Genomic DNA, 21532 nt, shown 5'->3' on the forward strand with positions numbered 1-21532 from the left:
AATACATTTCAAGTCCCATACTGTAAGAAGGACCAAGTTTGGATTTTTTTTTCTAGTGTCAGCTTATTCAGGGAATATTGAGAGAATTTGCTGAAATAGAATCTTGTTTTGTTTTCCTGAAAATTTTGTCATTTTATTTCAGTTTCAGTTTATTCTTTCATTTCTGGCAATGGTAACATTGTTTATTGTCTATTTTACAGTGACTTTGCAGTACATCAGGAAGCTAAGCCTTATTTAGTGACCACAGTTGTGACCAGAATCTTGGTAGTAAAGCAAAACAGTCACTAAGAGAAACTGCAGTTGCACTTACAAAGTATTTTTTGCTTTACTAATCTATGAAGGTTGTAAATTGAAGACTGGTGTAAAATTACTTTTCATCACCACTGTAACTGTGAATGATTGCTCAATGAGTCAATCACTAAATGAGAATTATCTTAAAATCTAAGAAACTAACATTAGCACTTTTTACCCTTAGGTAAAGAATAGAGGCTATTATTTGAGTAAAACCGAGAAGAGAAACAGGGACAATCTGTGATGTGTTTCACCAGGGATTAACAGATTAATGGAGTTGGAAGGGACCTTGTAGGTCATCTAGTCTAACCCCCAGAGATGTTATTCAGCAGGTTCTGACCAGTTCTGGAGAACCGGTAGCGGAAATTTTGAGTCGTTGGGAGAACCAGCAAATACCACCTCTGACTAGAGATTTTACAGTATCCTTCCCCTGCCACGCCCACCAAGCCATGCCCACAGAACCGGTAGTAAAAAAATGTGAATCCTACCACTGCTAATCCCCCTTCCTGCCCAAGCAGGAGACTCTACACCATTTCTGACAGATTATCACATTCTCACTGAGGAATAAGTGCTCTCTGGTGAAATGGGGCAATAATGCCACCCAGTAAGCTTGGGATGTACTTAGTGGCATCTACAGAGTGGCTGGGATGGGATGTGGGCTAGCAAATGACAAAGAGGGTGCCACCCTGATACTATGTAAGGTTCCCTTCTTTTATTCATTCCTTGTGGCAGACCGCAAAGCCTACGCTCACCAAATCGGTTGTTATGCTAGTAGGATCCAACCCCTATTCAACCCCTCCTCAAGCAGGACACCTTATATATGGGTGGGATTCTACCGGTTCCCACCTATTCGCTAGAACCAGTTGTTAAGATTCTAAGCAATTCGGAGAACCGGTTGTTAGAAGAAATTACTGGCCTAATCCTGTAAGGAAGGCAGTAAGGAAACATTCTGGTGTTGCTTACAGAAACTACCTCTCCATTAATCCTTATTACATTCTTGGCAGGACTAGACTTCGTGTTCTCAGGAACGTCTCTGGAGGTTTTTTCCCCTCCTTTGCTGATACTTTACTTGTGTGGAGTGACCATTCAAAGTTATAATGGCACTGAAAAAAGTGACTTATGACCATTTTTCACACTTACGACTGTTGCAACATCGCCACAGTCATGAGAGGCCAGGAGAGGAGATGCATGCCTCAATGTGAGTGATGTTGAGTTGGCCACGCCCAGCCAATAACATGACCAAGCCATGTCCACCCAGTCACATGACCACCAAGCCACGCCCACTACCTAAGCCATGCCCACAGAACCGGTTGTTAAAAAATTTGAATCCCACCCCTGACCTTATAACATTTCAGACAAGTGACTGACTGTCCAGTCTCTTCTTAAAAACCTCCAGTGATGAAGCACCCACAACTTCTGACTGCAAGCTGTTCAAGTGATTAATTGTCCTTACTGTTAGGAAGTTTCTCTTTAGTTCCAGGTTAATTAAGGAGAGAAACAACTCCTTAAGGAGATAAACTAATTAAGGAGAGGAACAGTTTCCATCCACTGTTTCTTGTCCTGCCCTCCAGTACTTTGGTAAATAAGTTGATATCCTCTTCTTTGTGGCAACCTCTCAAATACTAGAATACTACTATCATGTCCAGTGATGGGATTCAGCCGGGATAGGCTGGTTCGGGCAAACTGGTAGTAAAAGTTCTGGCTGGCCCCGTCCCTCCCCTCCTCTCCCCTCCCTGCCCAGTCCCTCCTCATCTCATTCTCGCTCCCAGGGAGCTGCAGGGAGGCCTACTATAGGCTGCATGGCTGGGAGCCATGAGGCGGCAATGGAACAACAGCCCTGATCAGCTGGGAGACTAATCAGACATTTGTCAGACCTTACAACTTCGGGAGATCTTTTTCCCCCTCAGAAGTTGGACGTCTGACTGAACTTTTTCTTAAAATTGGTAGTCACATGGTCGTCTTTTGTTGCCCTGCACGTAGGCATTCCAGAACACCCACCATTCTCTCACTAACCTGCTTTCCAGCTCCATTCTCCTCCGTGCAGGGCAACAAAAGAAGACCATGTGACTACCAGTTTAAAAAAGATTCGGTCAGACCTTCCAAAAAAAGAAGTTGGAACTTCTTTTTTGGGAAGGACTTCTTTTTTGGAAGGTCTGACTGAACCTTTTTTAAACTGGTAGTCACATGGTCTTCTTTTGCACACTGGAATGCAGGTTAGTGAGGGAATGGTGGTTGCTCTGGAAGGGGGTGGAAGTGAGGATTTTGCATTATGATGGCTTATAAGTAAGTAAGACCCAGTAAAAGAGGAAAGGAAAAATCCCTCTTTGCAGATCAGCGTTTTTCAGTCTTGGCAAGTTTAAAATGGACGAACTACGTGCTGCCTTGGGGAACTCTGGGAATTGAAGTCCATGCACCTTAGAATTGCCAAAGTGGAGAAGCATGAGTCTACACTACAATTTAGGATTTCCCATTCCTGTTTTATTTAGAGTTTGGTGCAATTAAATAAATCAGTTGTGGTTTCCTTAACAAATAGTGATTAAAGCGATATGAACCATTACTGAACTTTTTGTGAGAAACTGAAATTAGAAGTTGATCTGGGCTTTGATGATTAGATACGGGATTATGGAAATATTGTAGACAAATGTTAATCTTAGAGTAAGAGTTTGATACGTACCAAAGAAAGTTGGAAGTCATTCTTTTTTGGTTTTCCTTCTTTTCCTGTTTCTTTCTTACACTTTCACTCTTTTCCTTTCCTTAGCCTTTTCTTTTTTTCAAATCTGTTTTTTATTTGTTTATCCCTTCATTTGTTTTTTTGGGGGGGGGAGGGAGGCATGCATGAAGGATCAAAAACTCAGCCATTATAATTCTACATTCCTTATTTACAGAAATCATATCAAAATTTAGAATGAAATCCACTGGGAGCCATCTCATATAAGGCAGGCTCTGAGTCCTTCTAACCAAAAAGTCCAGGGAAGAAAAGCTGCCTGGATTATTTTAAAATAGCTGAAATTCAGATATTTTTTCTCTTCTCAAAGAAAGTTTGACTTGTTTTGGGGGTGTTTCAGAACATCTGGCTGGACACAATCCTACTTCATCGCCCTACATTACACATAGGGACTATTCAGAAGGCTGAAAAAAGTGAATTATGACGGTTCTCGCACTTATGACCAATCCTCACGCTTATGACTGGTCCTCACATTTATGACCATCTTAACAACCATGTTACTCATTTTACAACTGTGGTGCTTCATTTCACCACGGTGACAAGATAGGTCTTAAAATGGGAGCAAAACTCACTTTGAACCAACATCTCACTTAAGCAACAGAAATTTTGGACTCAGTTGTGGTCGTGAGTCAAGGACGAGCTGAGTTTTATTTCCCGACACACAGGGACTATTCAGAGGGCTGAGAAAAGTGAATTGCACTTATGACAGTCGCACACTTATGACCTTGTGCCTATCCATGCCTACCCAGTCACATGACTACCTAGCCATGTCCACCCAGTCATATGATCACCTAGCCGTGTCCACAGTAAAAAAAATTGAATCCCACTGCTGATTATGTCCCCCCTAGTCTGTCTTTTCTCTAGACTGGCCAAACCCAAATCCTGCAACCATTCTTCATATGTTTTTGTCTCCAGGCCTTTAATCATGTTAGTTGCTCTTCTTTGCACTTTTTCTAAAACCTCACTTAACAAATTTCTCACTTACCAACATAAATTTTGGGTTCCAAAACCTCAACATCTTTTTTATAATGTGGTGACAAAAACTGGATGAAGTATTCCTGGTGTGGCCTTACTAAGAGTTTCTAAAGCTGTACTAAGTAGTGCTCATGTGATTTTGAGTCTACGCCTATTGCTTCTGTTCTTGGAACGCACAGAGCCAAACTTCAGAGCTCAAACAGCTGATACTTTAGTTAGGGAAGAAAAAAGAAGGATGAAGAGAGATAAAAACAGGGAAGGATTATTGAAAGGAATCTATGGATAACTGAAAAGTGCCTCCAAGATCACATTCCTATCACCTGCACATTTCATTGGTATTAATATAGGTAGTTCTCAACTTACGACTCAACTTACCAAAATTTATGTTGCTAAGTGAGAAATTTGTTAAGTGACTTTTGCCCCATCTTACAACTTTTCTTGCCACGTTTGTTAAGTGAATCACCGCAGTTGTTAAATTAGTAGCACAATTGTTAAATGAATTTAGTTTCCCACTGGCTTTGCCTATCAGAATGCTGTAAAAGTTTATCACTTGATTTCAGGATGCAGCAAACGTCATAAATATGAGTCAGTTGTCAAGCATCTGAATGTAAATCATGTGACTCATTGGGATGCTGCAATGGTCATAAGTGTGAAAAATGGCCGTAAGTTACTTCCTGCCCAGGTGCTTTGGAGAATAGGCTGTCCACCTCTTCTCTGTGATAGCCCTTCAAGTACTGTAAGGTTGCTAACATGGTGACATAGTCTTTCACGTCATTAGACATACCTAGTTTCCATAACCATTCATCTATTTAATTTCCAGATCTCTTATCATCTATGTTGCTTTTCTCTACACTTTTTCTAGATTTTTTTAAAAGCATCTTTTTGTATCATGGTGATCAGAATTGGATGCAGAATTTCAAATGTGGCTTCACTAGTGCAGCATAGAGCAGTACTATTACTTCTTGTGATCTTGATGTTTTCCCTGTTGATGCAGTTTTTGATGCAGTTTTTGGTAGCTGCAGCACAGTGCTGGCTCATAAGCTGTTGACCACTAGGATCCTACATTGCTCTCACAGTTACTACTGTTGAGCCAGGTCCTGTCTATTTTATAGCTGTGCATTTGATTTGATTTTTTTTTCCTGTCTATGTGTAGTATTTTACTTTTTTCACTATTGAAGTGCATGCATCTTGTTGGCTTCTTTATTTTACTCTAATATTTCTTGCATGTGTCAAAAATGTAAATTCTCACACCCAGGTCCATAATACAATAAAAACAGATGATCAGTATAAGATGGTCAACAGATTTCCCACATCAATTTTAAAGTTTTCTGCTTTATACATACATTTATGGATGTATGGAGTGCACAAATATATTTCTAGGCTAATTTTGAGAGAAATATATTTAAACAATAAATATTGATATTAAAATCACTGATTATTGAATATCTTATACTAGTTACTGACATGATGAACTATTGAATATTCTGAATATGTTCTGATGCTCATTCCTTTCATATTCTCTAATTCAAAAATTGTTTTTCCCAAAATTGGTTTTCAATGAAGAAGATTAAGCCACTTTATAAAGCATATTCACATTTGTAATAAGGATTCACTTACAAATTATCTTGTTTGGAGTGTTATAATCTTCTGCTTCAGCAATGCTTGTTCAGATAAATAGGAAACTATACCAACTTTCAGAGAATTGGTTACCTGAACTTTATTCATCTCCACTTTCTTCCTCTCAGTGATGGCTTTTTCTGCTGCTTTCTTCTGATGTTGAGGGCCTTTGCCAAAGAATGTGTAGTTGACAAATGCATATTCCAATAAAGCAAGGAACACAAACACAAAGCAGCCCATAAGGTAGATGTCAATTGCCTTCACGTATGGGATTTTGGGAAGGGTTTCCCTGAGGTGAGTGCTAATGGTGGTCATTGTCAGCACAGTGGTGATTCCTACAGAGAAGGAAACAGTTACCTTTCTAAAGACATACTTCATTTCTGAAGATACCACATCATACAGAATTCCTAGCACAGGCATCCACCTTGCTGCCTGAGCCATTTCTACAATGCTCTAGTTTTCTATGCCTTTTACCATCTTTTCCATTGTATCAATCAGATTTGGGAATTACAACTCTTAAGACTTGCCACAGTGAGTAGATGAGACCTTAGAGACTTTGGGACAATGGGAAATAATATGAGTTTGTTTCTTTCTAAGGCAGCAGAAGCTTAACTACCATGATCTGAATAATATTCCATGTACAATGCTGGCTGTACGTGGAAAAATTGCAGGATTACATGCCTCAAAAATTGCAGGATACATGCTAATTCTTAAGTTACAGGAAATTGTCTTCAACTACATTTCACCAAGTTAGAATATTTGACCTGGATATTTGATCTAGGAGTACATCTTCCTAGGAAAGTCTTATATGCATAAGTCAAAGATTTTGTATAGATGTTTGTGAGTTAAATGTATATAATTTTGACAGATATACATTATTATTGAAAAATCTCTGGCATTTTAAGATAAATTTGCTTCACCATGTTTTCTTCCCACCTGCAGGATTTGATTAGTTGATTATGTGCCATCAAGTTTCTTGATAGGGTCTCCTGTTTGGGTGGGCGGTTGGACTAGATGACTTACAAGATCTCTTCCAACTCTGGTAAACTAGTCTAGTCTAGTTTAATCTAGTCTAATCTCATCTAATTGAAGTTGGTTTTGGTTCTCAGTGACCACACTGACAGATTTTCTTCAGGATGATCTGTCCTCAACCAAGTCCTTTGGGTCGTCTAATGGGTCTTGATTTGCCATATAATCAAACCTATCCATCGGTCTATTGGTCATCCTCCTCTTTTCTTTCCTTCCTTGTTCTTCATATAATGCTTGCAAAACATGATAATTTGAGCCTGGGTGTTTGTGGTTTGAGTGAAAACATGGATTGATTTTATGATCAATTTCTTTGCTTTCTTGGCTATCTATGGTATTCTCAAGAGCCTTCTTCAACACCAAACTAAAGTTCAAAAAGCATCACTATCCTTTCTATCCTGCTTCAATTTTTACTTCCGTAGAGAGTCATAAGGAAAACCACTGCCTGCGTGGCCTGATACCTGTATATAGAAAATATCTTTTATGGTATATTGGAAGTGACTCTTTTCTGTACAGAATTTCATCTTTGTTTGATGTTCTTTGAATTAGTTTACTACACAAACTACTACTAGACTTCAGATAAAAAATCAATTCCAACTACATTCATTCTTGTCATCAGCCATTCAGACATGTCTGACCCTTGACCACTCTATGGATGAGCACTTTCCATGCCCCTCTGTGTCGCATCACCTCCTTCAGATCTGCTATGTTCATCCTGGTGTCATCCTTTATATTGTTCAGCCAATGGGTATTAGAGTGGTCCCTTCTTCTTTTTCCACTGATTATTGCCAGCACCGTTGACTTTTCTTACAGACTCTTACGGATTAACAGAGTTGGAAGGGGCTTTGTAGGTCATCTAGTCCAACCCCCTGCCCAAGCAGAAGACCCTACACCATTTCTGACAAACGGCAGTCCAATCTCTTTTTGAAAACCTCCAGTGATGAAACTCCCACAAGTTCCAAAGGCAAGCTGTTCAATTGGTTGATGGTTCTCACTGTCAGAAAGTTTCTCCTTATTTCCAGGTTGAATCTCTCCTTGCTCAGTTTCCATCCATTATTCCTTGTCTGGCCTTCGGGTATCTTGGAAAATAGTTTGACCCCTTCCTCTCTGTGGCAGCCCCTCAAATACTGGAATACTGCTTTCATGTCTTCCTTGGTCCTTCTCTTCACTAGACTAGCCATGCACAGATCCTGTAATCATTCTTCATATGTTTTAGTCTCCAGTCTCCTAATCATCCTGGTTGTTCTTTTCTGCACTTTTTCTAGAGTTCTTCTCAACATCTTTTTTATAGTGTGGTGACGAAAATTGCATGCAGTATTCTAGGTGTGGTCTGACTAAGGCTTTATAGAGTGGTATTAGTATCTCACTTGATCTTGATTGTATCCCTCTGTTAATGCAAATTAGGATTGCATTGGCTTTTTTGGCTGCTGCCACAAACTGCTAGCTCCTATTTAACTGGTTGTCCACTAAGACTCCAAGATCCCTCTCATAGTTACTGTTATTAAGCCTGGTTTCACCCAATCGATAGGTGTACTTTAGTTTTTCTTGCCTAAGTGTAAGACTTTACTTTTCTCTACATTGAATTTCATTTTGTTAGATAGGGCCCAGTGTTCAAGTCTGTCAAGATCCATCTAGATCTTGAGCCTATCTTTTAGGGTGTTAGCTATTCCTGCCAGCTTAGTATCATCTACAAATTTCATAAGTTCTCCCTCTATTCTCTCATATAAGTCATTTATGAAAATATTGAAGAGTACTGGGCCTAAGATGGAGCCATGTGGTACTCCACTGATTACTTCCTTCCATGTAGACGTAGACTCCATGTAGACATAGATCCATTGAAAGAGGAAGGCATAGTGATAGATTGGTGGCCCTGCCTACAATTGCAAACAAGATACAAAAAAGACATAGAAGAATTTGCTATAGATAAAACTCCACAACTAGATGAAATATTATTAGGCTCAGAGGAAAAAATTATAACCAAAATGTATAATTATCTTTTAAAATTCAGTAGAGAAGAGGAAGTAGTGAAACCAACCATGATAACCTGGATGAAAATTTTTGGATACAGCATACAATTAAAAGATTGGGAAAGATTATGGACTAAAAATTATAAATTAACATTGGCAGCCTCATATAAAGAAAATTTATATAAAATGTTTTATCGTTCGCATCTACCACTGGCGAAATTGGCTAAAATTTATCCAAATTTAAAATCAGAATGTTGAAAATGCAAAAAGAAACCTGGTACATTCTTTCACATGTGGTTGACCTGCCCAAAAGTGAAAGAATTCTGGAATAAGATGCAGATCTGGCTACAGGAAATAACAAGTCTAAAGATAGTACACAAACCTGAATTTTTTTTTAATTTTTAAAAACTTTATTAAATACAAAAGATTAAAATATACAAATACAAACGTAAAAAATACAAAATTGTACAAATAAACATCACGACAAATTCTATAGTGCAACCAATCATGTTTTCCTCTAGTACAGTTTGATAGTGATTTAAATATTCCATCTAGATTATTAAGTGGTGGTTATTTTCTATCGCTTGTAAAATACCTATGTTAATAATATATATTACGTATTAATCTATTCTTACTTCTGGATTACAACTATACAATTTTATAAATAAATCATTTATTTGGCTTAATCAAAATGAGAGAGGAATAAAAGCTTGTACTCTATGATTTCCTGTCCTTTAACCTATATATAGTAGTATGTTTCTTAAAGTCCTTATTTCTTTTTATTTTATACATTGTTTTTCTTTATGATCTATCCACTTGTATCATTTATCCCAGATCCGATAATATTCCATATCATCTTTTTCTTTTAATTTAAATGTAAGCCTTTCCATTTTGGCGTATTCATATATTTTCTGAATAACGAAATATATAGACAATAAATTAGGCGTTTTCCAGTAGTATGCCAGTGAGATTCGTGCCGCTGTTAAGATGTGAATAATCAGATACCTTACTTTAAGTGAATAATCCCCTTTAATTATACCCAGGAAAAACAATTCAGGTTTCCACTCCAATCCATCCTGGATTATTTCTTCTATCTATAATTTAATTCTGCACCAGATTTTTTTTAACTTCTGGACATTTCCACCAGAGATGAAAGAAGGTACCATACCCTTACATTTCCAGCAGGTTGGGTTTGCTGCTGGATACATTTTTGCCAATCTAGAGGGTGCCAGATGCCATCTATATAATATTTTGTATAAATTTTCTTTATAGGATACTGATTTTGTTAATGTGAGGTTCCTTTGCCAAATCTCTTCCCAATCATCTAGATCTATATTATGGCCAAAAAATTTTTGGCCATGCTATCATTGGTCCTTTCACAATTTCCTTGGCTAGGTCATATTCTAATAGATAATTGTATAATTTAGATATCATGTTTTTTTCTGGACCCAGGAGTATTTTATCCAATTGTGTATTTTTTATTTCTAATCCAAATTCTTTTGAATCCCTGTCGTATCTCATTGCTACTTGGAGATAGGACCAATGGTCGATAGACAGTCCTTGAGCTTCTAATTCTTGGATTGATTTAAGTTTTCCTTCATTATCTAAAATTTGATGGTATTTAAGCTTTTTACTAATATCCATTGTATTGGGATGGAATATTGCCTCCATTGTTGATAACCATGTCAGGATTTTAATATAATGATTTCTCCTAATACCTGACCAAGTTTTTATCAAAGATTTACGCAGGGTGTGTCTATGAAAATATGTGTGACTTTTAGTGTTTGGATTCCACAAGAAGGCATGCCCCCCTATTTCTAAATCATGACCTTCTAATGTTAAAACTCTTTTATTTTCCAATTTAATCCAATCCTTTATCCAAACTAGCACCGTCGCTCTATAATAGGTCTCCCAGGCAGAGAGTCCAAAGCCGCTTCTGCTTTTATTATCTTGTAAAGTCTTTTTGATTCTTGCTTTTTTACCTGCCCAAATGAATTTCATAGTAATCTTGTCCAAATCTTTGAATAATTTTTTGTGTAATTGTATAGGAATCATTTCAAATAGATATAATACTTTAGGTAGGGCACTCATCTTGAGTGTCTACCTAGTAATGAAATTTGCATTTTACTCCAATTTTCCAAATCTCTACCAATTTGTTGTAGTATTTTTGTATAATTGTCTTCCTTCAAAGTTGAAGTTTTGGGTCTTAACCATATGCCTAGGTATTTGATTTTGTTAATGATTTATAATCCCATTATTTCTTCTAATTCTTTTTGTCTGCTTTCTGTTAAATTTTTAAATAACATTTTAGTCTTTTCTTTGTTAATTTTCAACCCTGCTAATTTGCCGAATTTATCTATTTCCCTAGTAATATTGGTCCTGAATCCATTGGATCTTCTATAATAAATACTATATCATCCGCAAATGCTTGTAATTTTGTATTCTTGCCTTTTAATCTTTGTTCCTTTAATTTCTTTATTCAGTCTAATTCTATCCAATATAGTGTTTCTAATATTGTTATGAAAAGCAGAGGCGACAATGGGCATCCCTGCCTAACACCTTTCTTACCTGTCTGATCTTGATAAATACAAATCACTGGGACATGATAGATCCCAGAGTTCTAAAGGAGCTGGCAGGTGTCATCTCAGAACCAGTGTACCACATCTTTCAAAAATCCTGGAGCCCCGGGGAACTACCAGAGAACTGGAAAAGAGCTGATGTGGTTCTCCAGTAAGAGAACAAAAGATTCTAGAAATGAATCACTGGCTAAAGGATTGGTATTGTATTTGTATTCCTGGACCAGGGTCTGCATAATGGGCTTTTGGTAAGGGATGGGTTGCACCTCACAAACACTGGGAAGAATGTTGTTGGAAAGTGACTAGCTCAACTTATCAGGAGGGCTTTAAACTAAAATTGAGGGGGGAGAGTGACCAATCTTTAGGATCTCCAGACCTAATCCCAACCCCTAGAAAGCAAGTCAAATAATGAAGTAAGGAGGGATGAGAAGGAAGACAAACGCAAACACCAAACCGGAGACATAGGAAGCATACCCAGTGTCCAACATAAAGTTCCCAAGTGCCTATATACAAATGCACAAAGTCTGGGGAACAAACTTGAACTATTAATACATGACGGTAGATATGATATAGTTGGAATAATAGAAACTTGGTGGGATGTAACCCATGACTGGAACATACTGAAGAAGGATACAAACTCTTCAAAAAAACAACAACAGATCCTATAAAAGAGGAGATGGAGTTGCACTGTATGTAAAGGACCACTATATTGCTACAAAAATGCATGAAACTGCAATGAGTAGAGGAGTGGAGAACTCTTCTTGTGAAATATTTCTGGACTTTCTCAACTGTGTTAATATCAGATACGTAATGTGGGTTCCAGACTGGTGAGCTGTATTCAAGTATTGGTCTAGCAAATGTTTTGTATGCTCTAGTTAGTAGTGTGATATTACTAGAAAAAAAGCTACATAGGATTAGGTTAACAACTCTTAATGCCTTTTTGGCTATGTAGTTACAGTGGGCTCTAGCACTTAGATCATTAGAGGTGAGTACTCCAAGGTCCTTGACAGAGTTTGGATCATCAACAAGGTCTTGACTATTCAGCCTGTATTTTATTTTCTGATTATTTTTTAAAAATTATTTTTTTATTTTTGCCAATATGTAAGACAGAGCATTTATTTGTTGAGATTTGAAGTTGCCATTTGTTTGACCATTCTGATACACAGTCGAGGTCTTTTTGAAGGGTAGCAGAATTATCTGTGGTGTTGAATAGATTTACATCATCAGCGAAGAGAACTCAATTGCTCTTAACTCCAATGGTAGACTCCTCCAAATATGCATTTCTTATAACTATTTCTGTGTACATGTTGAATAATATAGTTGACAGGATACAACTTTGTCGAGTGTTTTTTCCAATTCTGAACCATTTTGTGTCTCCATGTACCATTCTTATTATTAGCCTGATCAGAATATAATGAGCTGGATGTGGTGTGGTGATATTCCAGTTCTGTGAGGCAGTTCCAGCATTTGTCAAGGTCCGTTTAATCAAAAACTTTTATGTAGTCAATGAAGCACATGTACAGGTCTTTTTGGTATTACTTTGCTTTTCCATCATGCAATGTAGATTGGTAATATGATCATAGATTCCTCTTCCTTTCTGAAATCCTGCTTGTACATCAGGCAGTTCTGTGTTGGCAGTTTGATTCAAATGTTGCTGGATTATCTTCAAGAGAATTTTACTCACATGTGGTATCCAGACTATGGTTCAGTGTGTCAATCCGTATTGTGATATTGACTTTCATGTGGGGGGGAGGGACCCCTGGATTCTTTTACTCATTTATTGCTCTCATCCTGTTTCCTATGTATCCAGTAATTCCCCTAGTTTATAACTTTTACCCTGTCACCTATTCTGCCCTGTGCTTTGATTTACCTTGGGGAATGTACAAGGGGGGAGGGCCATCTGTTTTCTCTCAGTTCGGAAGCCTCACAGAAGAATCACATGGGAACAACTCCTTATCTCTTTCTCAGGATCACCATTTCCACAACATCTTTGCACCTGTGGATTGGCTCATTCAACATCAGACAGAGGGGAGTGGTTTCTAACCACTTTCTCCTAACGGAATTGCCTGGGAGGAATCAGACCCTGCTTTGCATTGTCCTGCATTCACTTTCTTTCAATAAAAGTTTCCTTTTGAAATGCTAAAGTTTCAAGAGTCCATGCTTTTTTGAATGGGAAGGAGAGGCAGGACCTTACACAGTGTTTGGAACAGTTTTTCACATCACCTTTCCTTTGTATTGGGATAAATATTGATCTTTTCCATTCTTTTGGCCACCGACCAGACTTCCATACACTTTGACAAAGTGGTCTTAGCAATTTTGTAGGAATTCCAACCGATCTTGGGGCTTTGTGGTTAGGCAACTTGTTGAGTTCCCACACTACTTCCTCCTCCAGGATATCTGGTTCTATTTCTGGTACATCAGCTTCTCCTCTTTCAACTTGGCCTTGTTTTTCATTTGGGTAAAGTTGTTCTTCATATTTCTGTCATCTTTCTCTGATTGCTTGTTGGACATGCAATTCCTTCCCATCACAGTCTCTGACCATAGCCTTTGAGATAGAGTAGAATGAGCTGGAAGGGACCTTGGAGTCTTTTATGTGTGGTCATTTGACACTGCAGCACCTGAACTTTACTTTGGCAGCTAACACATTATATGAGGATAACAATGGATGTATTAGAATTTCAGGCACAAAGCAATCTAGACTCAATAGGAAATAGCCAGATATTAAACCATATCATATGAAGGACATACAAGAAAAGAAGCAAGTAAAATTTTTATACTGGCAAACAGATGATGTGGTGGCAAATGCCACATTTACCAAGCCATTATTCTGGGACTACTTCCTCAGGTAGAGGGAAGGATTGGGATTCAGGGTATGTAATAATGCATAATCAGACCAATTACAATATACAAATCAGTGCATGGAGCTAATGAGATGGGGAATGTTGGATGTATCCAACATAAAGGACAGGCTGCCTGATGCTTTAATTTCTTCTCCTTGCTGCTGCTGTTACATACATAAAAGGGTTAAAGATCCTCTCTTTGGGATTATCCATGCTAATCATCTCCAGGGTTGCTTTAGAGGCACTGGAAACCTGTGTGCCTTTTGATAGACAGAGATAATGTAGATTGTTGATTTTTCTTTTTTGGTGCTTTCAAATCAGTGTTGGCTTCTGGAGGCTTCCTGGACTTGTCCCTGCAGTTTTCTTGGCAAGATTTTTGAAGTAGTTCGTCCTTGCCTTATTCCTAGACAGAGAGAATGACTGGTCCAAGGCCCCCAACCTGGCTTTCTACCCAAGGTGGGACTAGAACTCACAATCTCTGGTTTGTAAACTGGTGTCTGAACCGCTACATCAAACTGGCTCTCTTAAATTGTTGCTATTAACTCCATTTTTCTCTTGCCTATTGTTCACATTTGTCTTTGCTTTTGCTTACTTTTTGTCTATTTTGACAAATGAAATATTTTTTTATCTTTGATGATATTTAATAAATAGGTATCAAGTTATATATATATTTGCTAGCTGAACGGTGTGACATGGTCTGTGCTTTTTGCTCTAATCTGAATACATTAATTGGCTGGAAGGCTGTTGGGTACAAATTAAACAGAAAATTACCCCCCCCCCATTTTTTTTCCAACAGTAGCATCATCCAAGAAATAATTTACCTAGTGCAACTCTTGCAGCAGATGCATCATAGTTGATCCAGAAGGATACCCAAGACAGAATTGTAATTAGAGTGGAAGGCATGTAGGTTTGCAGAATGAAATACCCGATATTTCTTTTCAGTCGAAAACTCAGGGACAGACGGGGATAAGCCCCTATTTGAAACAAATGAAATGAAATCATGTCACAAATGTATTTGTTTTCTGGTAATGTTTCCAGTATATGTTTGCAGCTGGTTGGTGCTTACCTGTTGCAAACTTTGCTCTTTTTGTGATCATTTTGTAATCAATAATCGAGAACTGAGGGAGCTCGATTTTATTAACTCCGCTAACAGCAGATTCCCCTCCAATCCAGTAGAAACCAATATCATCAGTTGTGTATCCATCTGCAGTTAGAGACATAAGCAAGTATGTTAGTATGTCAGCTAAATGTTTTACAGTTTAAATCTATTTGTAAAGAAAATTGCAAAAAAGACAAAACATTAGGAGACATAATCTAAATTATAGCATTGTAAATATTTCACAGCTGTATATCAATAAACCCAGCTTACATCATGCCTTTTTTGAACAAGCTACTTTTGTTCTATTTAATACTGCATATTAAATTAACATCCCTTTTTATGGTACTTATTAAATTCTTGTTTTAAAAGCAGAGATTCAAAGTTAAAAGATTTTAGAGATTTTTCTCCAGTTTTCTATCAAATACAACATAGCGCTGCTGAATATTATAACATTTAATGCTTTAAACCAGATCAATAAATTATAACAGAATACCACATTTTAGAGAGACAGGAATTTTTGGTTCATTTCTCTGGAAGTAAGTTCCATTTAGCACAGTAGACTTATTTTACCATAACATATGCATATACTCTGTGTGTGTATGTGTGTGTGTGTGTGTATACAGAGAGAGAAGGAGAAAGAGAAGAAAACTATTATAGGAAACAATATATTTCCAAGGATTTAAAGAATTTAATAGTTGGCAAAACCATCAACTAAGAACTTGACCATAACATTTAAACAAGGCCTCAAATAATGCAAGGGAGTATGTAAATGACTTCATCAAAGTTGAAAAAGTGCCAGTAATGTTGACAGGATTTTTTTTAATGATGGAAACAAAGTCAGAACATGTCATGATTCTTCAATGTGATATGTTTCCAAGTAAAATTGTAATTTTATGTATCAATGGAAAACAGTAAGACTTACAGCTTTCAATTTCCAGTGTGCAGTTTTGTTCATCCAAAGGATATCTGCGTAAATCCATCATACAGGCAGCTGTGATAGTAATCCTAAAAAAAGCAAGGATAAGGAAGAAAGGGAAAGTACAGTTCAGTCAAAATTAAACTTCTGGCAGTGAGCAGTTGAGTTAGCCTGCAATGCTGCATTCTAACCACTGCGCCACCACAGCTCCTGCAGCCATTTAAGGTGGAGAAAAGGCAGGAGCAGTGAAGTTAGCCTGAGTACTCGCAAGGTGGCAGCCTGGAGTGCACCTGAAGCTGGCTATTTAGCAAAGCAGACAAATGAAGATGACACGGGGAACAATGTGTTGGTTTCCTAGCTGTATGTTCCCTGGTTGTTATGATTCCTGCCTTGCTTCAGACTGACACTGTAGCTTGACTTTGGATCATGCCTTGTGGACTCTGGGCTCTTCTTGCCTCATGAATCTAAGTAAAATAACAGATTAACAGAGTTGGAAGGGACCTTGTAGACCAGGGGTCCCCAACCACCGGTCTGCGGACCGGTACCGGGCCGCAAAACAAGTCCTACCGGCGCTGGTTGTTGGCGCCGCCATCTTTTGATGAAAAGTGCTCGGTGAGCTTTCCGGTAGAAAGCTCACCGGAAGCACTTTTTCATCAAAAAGATGGCGGCGCCAGTAGCTCGTGAGCTTTTCCGGCAGAAAGCCATTTCTACCCGGAAAAGCTCACTGGAAGCGTTGGCGCCGCCATCTTTTGATGAAAAGTGCTTCCGGTGAGCTTTCTACCGGAAAAGCTCACCGGAAGCACTTTTTCATCAAAAAAAGATGGCGGTGCCCAGCTGATGCCGGTACCGGGCCGCGGCATAAAAAAGGTTGGGGATCACTGTTGTAGACCATCTACTCCAACCCCCTTCCCCCGCACAAGAAGGAAACCCTACACCATTCCTGACAAATGGCAGCCCAGACTCTTCTTGAAAGTCTCAAGTGATGAAGCTCCCACAATTTCCGAAGGCAAGTTGTTTCATTGATTGATTATTCTCACTGTCAGAAAATTTTTCCTTATTTCCAGGTTAAATTTCTCCAGTTTCCATCCATTATTCTTGTCTGGCCTACAGGTGCTTTGGAAAATAGCTTGACCCCTTCATCTCTGTGGAAGCCCTTCAAATATTGGAAGATTGCTATCATGTCTCCCTTGGTCCTTCTCTTCACTAGACTAGCCAAGCCCAATTCCATTCTTCATGTTTTAGTCTCCAATCCCCTAATCATCCTTGGTTGCTCTTCTCTGCACTTTTTCTAGAGTCTCAACATCATGTGGCCTCCTGCTGTGAGCGCAGCACTGGCGTGAGGTGTCATGCAGCCTCCTGCTGTGAGCGGCAGCATTTGCATAATGAGCCACATGGCGTCGGACTGCAAGTAGCTGCAAGCATCCACAGAAGTCAGGCAGTGGCATGATAGGTATCAGGGTATGGGAGGCCTGGCTGTGGTGGTCCTAAGTGGGTAAGTCATTCCCTGAAAATATGACCTGGTGCTTATTTTGGAGCCCAAAGAAAATAAGACCAGGTCTTATTTTCAGGGGAAACAATGTTTGTGTGGAGAATAGAATTATTTCATTGTGCTTGGTTATAAGTAGTTTGAATCTGATTTAACCCTCTGCTTGGCTAAAGCAGGAACAATTGTATCATGAGATACTGCTTCTTAGAAAAAGAAAACACAAACATGCATTATATTTTTTTTCAACAGGTATGTACTCTCCCTAGAGAAAAGATTCTGCTGTAGAATAATCTGGGCAGAATATTCATCTTAATTGTAGCTATTCTACCCAATAGGGACAGGTGTAGGTTTTTCCAATTTTCCAAATCCATTTAAATTGTACTTTCAGTTTATCATAGTTATCTTCTTTGAGGAATACACATCTTGCTGTTAATTGAACCCCTAGTATTTAATTTTGTTTACAATTCACATGTTCATCATTCTTGTAAATTCTCTCCTGTTTATCTGTAAAGTTTTTAACCAATAGTTTTGTTTTCTCTTTATTTATTTTCAAACCTGCAACTGCCTCATATTTTTTTTATTTTTTTTTAATACAAACAATCCATTATACATTAAACAGTGTGTCATCTGGGTACAAATGTTTTGTGCAATAACAATTAAAATTTCCAGCCATAATCATTACATTAATGTTAATTCTCTACTCTTAAATTATTGCAAATATACATGTCTGATTTTTATAACAGTCCTCATCTTAGCTTATTCACTTCTATAAATATATTTTCTATTTGCCAGTCTCTGCTGTATCATCTTTTCCAACCATGTATTTTTGTCCAATATTTTTGGCTTCTATACATGTCCACACATATGATAATATGATCCAGGTGCCTGGTGGCATTTCCAACATTTATCAGATTTATCTTTGAACATTCTTGCCATTCGCACTGGCGCGTAATGCCATCTGTAAAACATCTTATACAAGTTTTCTTCATATGCAGTTGATATTGTTAATTTATCATTTCTATCCCAAAGTTTCTGCCATTTATCTAATTCTATTGTATAACCAAAAATTTTAGCCCATACTATCATTGTCTCCTTCATTTGCTCTTCTTCCAATTTATTGCCCAATAGGTAGGACTTCCGGTTGAGGCGCCATATCGAAGCAGTGTGGAGGGACGGTGCTCCATCCTGTATGCCCGAAAGTTCATGCCTGGTAGTCCGTAGCGGTGAAGTCGGAGCCTGGAGGGGTTGATGATAGAGAGGAGAAGACCCTGGGGTATCGAGGGAGATCCACAACTCCCAGATCCTGCAGGGGAAAGTACTGAAAACTGGTGCGAAAGAAATCGGTCTTTAAGACCTGATCCGGAGAAGTGGCAGCCCAGCCGATTAAAGGTGGAAGCGAAGATTGTGAACAGCATGGAATAGCAGTGAAAAGTGGATTAACAGGGGATACTGATGAAAGAAAACTCTAAAATCTAAGTGAGAAGGAGGCTCCAAACGAAGGATTGAAGCAGTGGCGGACTCGGCGGTAGAAGCTGGCATATCAGACAGATTAAATGGTAATGGCACGGTGAAGCTGACAGGTGGTAGACCGGGATGGAGAGAGAAGAAAATATGTCTTTTATATTTGATTTCGTTACTGTTCGTTTCTGAGACCCAGAGAGAAAGACTTTTGAGACATCTTGACTGTGTTATGCTGTTTGGTGATAGAGATTGAAACAGAGTGAACTTAATAAGAAGTGAAAGTGGTGATCTATAGCTGGAGTGACGTTGCAATTTGAGAAAAGGGAAGACATCTTGAAGAAGAAAGAAGCAAGCTGAGTAAAGGAAAACTGGGACTCTGTAATTAATTTATAAGTAAGAATACATATTGATATATACTCCATTCAAGAAGCATATAGATATTACAATTGTGCATTTATAAAATAGATATCTACAAACAAGTGAATATAACAATTAAGTGTTTAAGAAAAAGATGGTCTATTGTTGATTAATTGCTGATTAAGTGCTTATTTGATTTTTTTACTAATTAATTAAGGAACTCTTGATTACTGCTTATGAATTGCTGATTGTCAGAATTGATTTGAAGATAGATTAAATATTGTAGAATTGAAAGTTAATTGTAAAATTACGGTAGAAAGTCAGTATGTATTTATGAATATCTTAATCTAAGAAATATATTAGAAAAAGAGTGAAATAAGAGGGAGAATGCAGAGTGCAGTGGAAAGGGAGTGGTAGTTCTGAAACATATCTGGGAATGGTAGATTGGAAAGATCTTTTGAGAGTGTTGAGAATGACAACAACAACAAGACGTACGAAAGTTGGAAAAAAGATGACAACAAGTATACCCTCTCCTGCAGGACAAAGATCCTTGGATACAATGTTGGGGGCAGAAAAATCAACACCTACTCCAACACTACAAGCTGTACAGTCTTCCCTTGCAATGATGCAAGAAATGATGGTAAGAATACAAGAACTTATAGCTAGAAACCACAAAGAATTGAAAAGTGAGATGAAGAACGACATAGCAGAAGTGAAAGCAGATATCCAGAAACTGGATGATAAATTTGGAACAATCCAAGAGGCAGTAGTGAGAAATGAACAGAAATTGACGACCATGGAACTTAGAACTGAGAATGTAGAAAAGAAACTTGAAGAGACTGAACAAAACTGGAAAATCCTTTATTGTGAACTCCAAGAGGCAGTGGTTCATCTAGAGCTGGAAAAGGCAGCGTTCTTCCTCAGATTCCAGAACACTGTTGAGGATAGGAAAGAAGGTATCGGAGGTAGAACAAGAAAGCAATGAAAAAATGGCCTCTTATGCCCTCTTATGGCAGAGCTAATTGCGAAGGTCCTCCAGAAAGACAAGATGGAGATAATGAATGATTTGGATGAGGTCTACCAGGTGCAAACATATTATGCACATAGACATAAGTTAACAAGGGAGATCCATGTATGCTTTGCAAAGAAAGCTACCAGAGATCTGTTGTATGGACGAACGAGGGATGAACCACTGATATACAAAGGTCATGAAGTAGTGACCTTAAAACAGATACCGAGGAGGGTGAGAGAACAGAGAAGGAACTATCAGTTCCTTTCATCACAACTGATCAGAAACAACATACCGTTTAGATGGCTAACTCCAGAGGATTACTGATATCATGGCAGGAGAAGAAGTTTAAAATCAATTCTCTCGACAAGGCACATAAGTTCTATGGACGTTACCTGATATCGGAGGTAGAACAAGAAAGCAACGAAAAAATGGAGAGTAGAAGCCAAGAGGAGATAACATCAGAAGATAAGGAATAGAAAGGGAAAGAAGAGAACAGAAGAACCGAGAAGAGGAAGAAAACAACCGACTGCGGACAACTGTGAACAAGAGTTGTAGAATACCAACAATAAAATGGACAGAGGGATTACCCTACTATCTCTAAATATAAATGGACTAAATTTGTTACCTTAAAGGAAGCAAACGTTTAAGAAACTTGTAAAGCAAAATGCAGATATCACATGTTTACAAGAAGTACATATTTCGAAACAATATGGAAATGTATTAGAAGTCCCCAAATTGGGTAAATTACATTTGGCCCTGATGAATCAAAAGAAGAGCGGTGTTGCGGTGTATGTTAAGAATTGGCTAAATTCAACATTAATTTATAATGATGATGATGGAAGGATACTTCTTATAGAGATAACAATAGAACAAAAAAAAAAGATATTATTGGTAGCAATTTATGCCCCAAATACCAATCAAAAGGAATTTCACCATAAGCTCTGCAAGAAAATCATAGAGACCAAATTAACTAACATTTGCATAGTAGGGGACTATAATGCAGTGCCAAGTATAGAAAAGGACTATAAAAGTAGCAAAAATAATAAAAAATAGGAGAATACTCCCAATAACATTTGATCAATTAGCCCAAGAAATGAACTTAAAAGATGCTTGGAGGGAATTAAACTTATTTAAAAGACAATTTACCTTCTTTTCCAACCCACACAAATCGTGATCCAGGATTG

At 38.0% G+C, this 21532-nt stretch overlaps 1 protein-coding gene across 1 annotated transcript in view; it reads right to left on the reverse strand.

Moving 5' to 3' along the window:
- LOC113417445 (gamma-aminobutyric acid receptor subunit beta-1-like) overlaps window positions 1–21532 on the reverse strand; it is a 121915-nt gene that overhangs the window by 1382 nt on the left and 99001 nt on the right. Inside the window, exons 4-7 of the mRNA XM_026675846.2 lie at window positions 16039–16121; window positions 15084–15221; window positions 14839–14991; window positions 5702–5943 (exon numbers count right to left, since the gene is read on the reverse strand). Coding sequence (XP_026531631.2) covers window positions 5702–5943; window positions 14839–14991; window positions 15084–15221; window positions 16039–16121 — 616 coding nt within the window. The remainder of the gene's footprint in view (window positions 1–5701; window positions 5944–14838; window positions 14992–15083; window positions 15222–16038; window positions 16122–21532) is intronic.

Source organism: Notechis scutatus, chromosome 4, assembly GCF_049901735.1.
Source record: "Notechis scutatus isolate UNSWTSFEM ecotype Mainland chromosome 4, rNotScu1.2, whole genome shotgun sequence".
NCBI classification, from domain to species: Eukaryota; Metazoa; Chordata; class Lepidosauria; order Squamata; family Elapidae; genus Notechis; species Notechis scutatus.